The sequence below is a fragment of the Bison bison genome, unplaced genomic scaffold (assembly GCF_000754665.1).
Source record: "Bison bison bison isolate TAMUID 2011002044 unplaced genomic scaffold, Bison_UMD1.0 scf7180017864217, whole genome shotgun sequence".
Lineage (NCBI taxonomy): Eukaryota > Metazoa > Chordata > Mammalia > Artiodactyla > Bovidae > Bison > Bison bison.
The window spans coordinates 3,907,660-3,913,035 of NW_011494789.1; the positions used below are offsets into that span (position 1 = coordinate 3,907,660).

The following is a 5,376-nucleotide window of genomic DNA, read 5'->3' on the forward strand; positions in this document are numbered from 1 at the left end:
GTAGAGTCTTAGCCACCAGACTACTTGGGAAGTTCCTTCATGACATTCTTTCTCAACCCCTCTTTCCCTCCCCAAATGCCTTTCTTTCCAGGTGGCACAGTGGTAAAGCATCAGCCTGCAATGCAGGCAACTTGGGAGTCAGGGCTTCCATCCCTGGGTCGGGAAAATCCCCTGGAAAAGGAAATGGCACCCCACTCCAGTATTCTTGCCTGGAAAATTCCATGGACAGAGGAGCCTGGGCTCTCTGTAGCCATGGGCTACAGCCCATGGAGTTGCAAAGAGTCGGGCACGACTGAGCACAGCACACACCACCCTTTCTCTCACATTTATTGTACCTTCACTGTTTATTAGGTCCTTTACTGAAAACAAAGAATCACTAGGTATACCCCCAGCCCTCGTCTTCGCCCTCCCTTTCAGGCCATCTCCAGCTCCTTTTTGCTTCTAGTCCTCTAGGTACTTCCCAGAATGCTATTTTTGATCTTCTTTCTCCATTGGCAATCTCATGTGCAGACTACCACCTCTAGCTAAAATGGCTCCCAAATTTGTGTTTCCCGCTACTGCCCCCACCTCAATATCAACCTGGCAAGAAGTGAACTCATTGCCTCCCCTTCTCCTGTCACTGCCTGTCCCTCCTTCTGGTGGGGTTTCCAGATCCAGTTCTGTTTTGCACATTCTGCCTCTTCGGCCCCAGGCCCAAGTCTAGCGCCTCACCATCCCCTGCCTGGACTACTGCCATAACTTCCTGGCTGGTCTCTCTGTGGACCTGTCTAATCCATCTCCCAGTCTGCAGCCAGACTCATTTCCCCAAAGCACTGCTTAGATCTATCACTTCTTCATTTTGAAAAAAGTTCCTAAGCATTCCATAGCCCCAGTTGCCCACAGAATATATTCGGAATCCTCTAGTCTAAACTCAAGGCATCTACAGTCTGGTTCCCAGCCTCCTGCCCTAAAACTGTCTCAACCTCTTGAGCTCCACAGTTCAGCCATGTTTGCTGTCCCCAGACAGACATAGTGCTTCCCCGTGTCTCCAGTTTCCATCATGCTGCTATCTCTTCCAAGGATCCCTTTTTGGTTTTTCCATGATCTCCAATTAGGCACCTTTCAAGGCCTGCCTTAAATACCTCCTCTTCAAAGAAAGGATTTTCTTTGTGGCTCAGTCAGCAAAGAATCTGCCTGCAATGCATGAGATGCAGGTTCGATCCCTGGGGAGGGAAGATCCCCTGGAGAAGGAAATGGCAACTGACTCCAGTTTTCTTGCTTGGAAAATCCCATAGACAGAGGAACCTGGTGGGCTACAGTCCATGGGGTACCAAGAGTCAGATGTGACTTAGCAACTAAAACCACCAACACGTCTAAGAAAATTTTTTATTCCCCCCTCTTGATACTGATTCATCTCTCCTGTGACCTCTCACAGCCCCTTATACCATCTTTTTTTGTTTTGGCTGCACTCCATAGTTTGTGGGATCCTAGTCCCTCAACCAGGGATTGAACCCTGGCCCTCAGCAGTGGGAGTACAGAGCTCTAACCACTGCATCACCCCTTATACTATCTTATCTGGCATATGTAACTGTTTGTTTGCAGGGGTATTATCTACACACATGGTCTCATTTCTAGAGGGGCAGCTTAGCTTCTTTGACTTATCATTCTATTCTCCATAAGACCACAATGGTCTGTGGTCATTGAAGAATAGGTGCTCAGAAAGTGTTTGGTGAATGGATGGATAAAACAATACACAACCCAGTGGGTAAGTGGATGTATGTATGTATGGGTAGGTGGATGGGTGGATGGATGGATGGGTAGGTGGGTGGATGGGTGAGTGCTTGCCTCTAGGACTAAGTCAAGTGTATGGCTATTTTGATACTGTCTGTTAACAAGGTAAAGATGAAAGAGGAGTGAGAGGGAGCTAATAGCTCTTTGAATATACACTAGAGTTTATTCTGGTCCTCAGACACCTAGTTAAAAGCATTACAAAGTAAATGTTAAGAAAGCAAGAGAAAGATGAAGCTCTGGAATGGAGTCTTTCCATGGGCACCAAATACCTAGTGTAACCCTGATGGTCAGAGTCTCGTCTTAGAAACCCTTGACTCTAAAATTCCAAAAAGACTTAAGAAATGTGACAAATGCTAGCCTGTCCACAACGTGAACCTGACACAGTACTGGGAAGGCACTATGAATCATGCCAGTGCTGAAGACACAGTCATTTTCACCTCCACAATGCTGGACAAGTTTTTAACCTCTTTGAACCTCTGCTTTCTCATCTGTAAAACAGGTCAACCTTATAGGGTTGTTAGGGGGATGAAACAAAATAATCCTTGTAAAGTGCTTGTCAAAATACCCAGCTTGAGTATTCAAAAAAAATAATAGCTATTATTATCATAGAAATTAGCAGTCATTCTAGTTAGCAAAAATACATGTCAGGCAACATATAATCAAGGACTGAGTTACATGGTCTCTTTTTAAGTTCCACTGGAATTCAGAGTAGAGTTTATCAGTGAGGACTAGAATAACTGGAAAGGTCTCCTAGAGGAGAAGTGTTAAGGATGACCCTTGACGGATGGGTGGGATCTGGGAGAAGAGAATAGTTCAAGGGCATGCATAAAAGTAGGGGAGTGGGAGTGAGCTGCCTATGCTCCAGGAGGCAGTTTGGTGGTGGAGAGACAGTGAGAAATAGAATGGCCTGATACAGAGTCACAGATAAGACTGGGAGCACTAATGACCTGTCTTTCATGACCTTCTGTGGCAGAATGGCTATGAAAAAGCCATCTAAATTCATCAGTCTTCAGGGAGATGGACATCATGCTGCTGCTGCTAAGTCGCTTCAGTCGTGTCCGACTCTATGCGACCCCATAGATAGCAGCCCACCAGACTCCCCCATCTCTGGGATTCTCCAGGCAAGAACACTGGAGTGGGTTGCCATTTCCTTCTCCAATGCATGAAAGTGAGAAGTGAAAGGGAAGTCACTCAGTCGTGTCCGACTCTTAGTGACCCCATGGACTGCAGCCTACCAGGCTCCTCCATCCATGGGATTTTCCAGGCAAGAGTACTGGAGTCGGGTGCCATTGCCTTCTCCAATAGACATCATAATAGTTAACATTTTACATAGAATTTATATTTCAAACACTTCACATGTTGTAACTTGCCTAATAATCAGAGCAACCCTATAACGCAGATATTGTAACTATCTTCCAGTTTACAGATGAGAATATGAGTCACAGAGAGGGTAAGTAACTTGCTCAAGGTCACACAGCTTCTGAGTAGCCGAGTCTCCTCTCCCCAGTCATTCCAGTCCAGAGCCCACACTCTTAACCACTACGTGATTGCTGCCTCTTCCCTGTACCTTTTGTAGCCATCAGCTTTCTTCATTCTGTGGCTTACTGCCAGCAGCTGGAAGACAGTCTCACTGTCACCATCACATTGGAAACTCAGCCAGGCATTAAATGAATGGTTATTATGTGTTTGGTCCAGGGATGTGCAGGGAGGATGGGAAGATTGCTAAGAAAGTTACTGAGGAAGCAGATCTGGGCTGTGCCCCCAGGGGAACTCCTAATATTTGCAGCAGATAGGACCCAGCTCCCCAGGATCCAGCCCAGAGGCCTTCCTGCTGAACCAGGGGGCTCTGGCTTGCAGCAAAGTAGTACCTCAGAGGGCAGCCTCAACTCAGGCATTCCAAGATTGTAGGCAACTGGGATGTGGCCTTGGTCCCCAGGCTGCTTTACCAAATGCCTGCAAGTGAGATTTTCGCTGTACGGGGACAGGCACAGGGGGCTGTGGCTCCCCTCCCTTCTCCACTGGTCAGGGATCCTACCCAGGGCAGAGAGACAGTTCCCAGTCAGTGACCTGACTGCTTCCCATCAAGTTGCCTTGGCTCTGTCCTTCCTGCCTGCTGTAGCCACCTCATAGTATTACTAAGACCTTCTGTGTTAAAGCTTTCTGGGGTGGCAGGGGACTTCCCTGTCAGTCCATGGAAAGTTAAGCCTCTGTGCTTCCAACACCCGGGGCATGGGTTCCATCCCCTAGTGGGAGAACTAAGATACTATATGCCATACTGTGGGGCAAAAAAATAAAAACAAAAAAATCACCACACCTTTCTGGGCTATGAGAGGGTGTGGTACCTTGGACAGTAGGTTAAGAGGGAGAGGGGCAACGGCCCAAGAACAGAGCCAAGGAAAGGCCATGGCAAGGGAGTGAGACCCTGGGCCTGAAACTGACCATAGGCCGGGCAGGGCAGGTGTGAGGAAGAAGGGATGTGGAAACTGCCTTGGGAATGGCTGACCCCTGCCGTCATTTCCTTTCCAACCAGAGAACAATGGCTTAAAAACAAGTGCAGCCCGTCCGCTTTCCCGTCTCGCCGCCGAGGGCGACGGGCGGCTGGATGTCCCCGCGGGCTGAGCAAATGAGAAAGCCGAAGCCCTGCTCCCCGGAGATACGCTGGGCCAGAGGGGGCTGTCCTCGCCCCCGCCCTCGGAGATTACGGGTCCGATAGACCCGGCTGGCACGTTCTCCCTCCCCTTCCAGGCCCTGCACTCGGCCAGCAGCCTGGACAGTCACCGAGGGATGAGGGCGCCACAGCCCGGGGGAGCGCCCTCTCTGCTCTCGCGGCCCCAAGCGCGCAGCGCCCAGGAGCCGGACAGAGCCTGACGCCTGCGTCGTCTCCCCTCGCGCACAGGATCCCGAGAGTGATCCGGCCGTCCACATCCTTGCTGCATGGAACGACTGCAGAAGGTGCGCGGGGCTGCACCCACGCAGGGGCAGTGGGATGCTGGAGACAGAGGGGCACGCGGTGGGGGCCCGGCTCCCTGCAGAGGGTCAGGTCCGGGAGTCAAGGGTGCCACCTGGTGGTTGCCCGTGGCACCGCACCCCGGAGCCCCGAGGCCTAGGGAGACCCTCCCTCCCCTTCCCCAGCCCGCTTGCTCCAGCCCGGCCCTGGCACCCACGCACATTCCCACCTGCCTGCCTTCTCGCTCTCCCCAGCAACCACTTACCTCCCCTGGGAGCGTCAGCTCCTCCCGAGACTCCAGTGTTCCCGGCTCTCCCTCCAGCATCGTGGTGAGTACCCGTTGGCCACCAGCGTCCTAAGGCTGGGAGGAGGGAGGAGTCCGGGACAGGCTGTGTGCTGGGCAGCTTCACTCAGACGACGATGGTCCTGCCAGGATGGCAAGCAGAGAAAGCCCCAGATCCAGAGAAGATTCCGCGTACCCCCTCCTGCTGGTCTGGTCCTGTCTCCTTGTACCCAAAGTGCTAGGTGAAGGATTATCATTGTTTTAAGATCACTCTAGCATCACCGACTAAATGGACATGAGTTTGAGTAAACTCTGGGAGTTGGTGATGGACAGGGAGGCCTGGCATGCTGCAGTCCATGGAGTCGCAAAGAGTGGG

At 51.2% G+C, this 5,376-nt stretch overlaps 1 protein-coding gene across 8 annotated transcripts in view; it reads left to right on the forward strand.

Moving 5' to 3' along the window:
- Positions 1 to 5,376, forward strand: part of DMTN (dematin actin binding protein) — a 27,574-nt gene that overhangs the window by 8,967 nt on the left and 13,231 nt on the right. For 5 of the 8 annotated variants that reach the window (XM_010845449.1, XM_010845452.1, XM_010845451.1 and 2 more), the window contains exons 2-3: positions 4,516 to 4,722; positions 4,972 to 5,046. In XM_010845449.1, the coding sequence (XP_010843751.1) occupies positions 4,705 to 4,722; positions 4,972 to 5,046 (93 nt within the window). In that variant the 5' untranslated portion in view covers positions 4,516 to 4,704. The remainder of the gene's footprint in view (positions 1 to 4,515; positions 4,723 to 4,971; positions 5,047 to 5,376) is intronic. The other 3 variants (XM_010845454.1, XM_010845456.1, XM_010845457.1) reach the window with 1 other exon arrangement.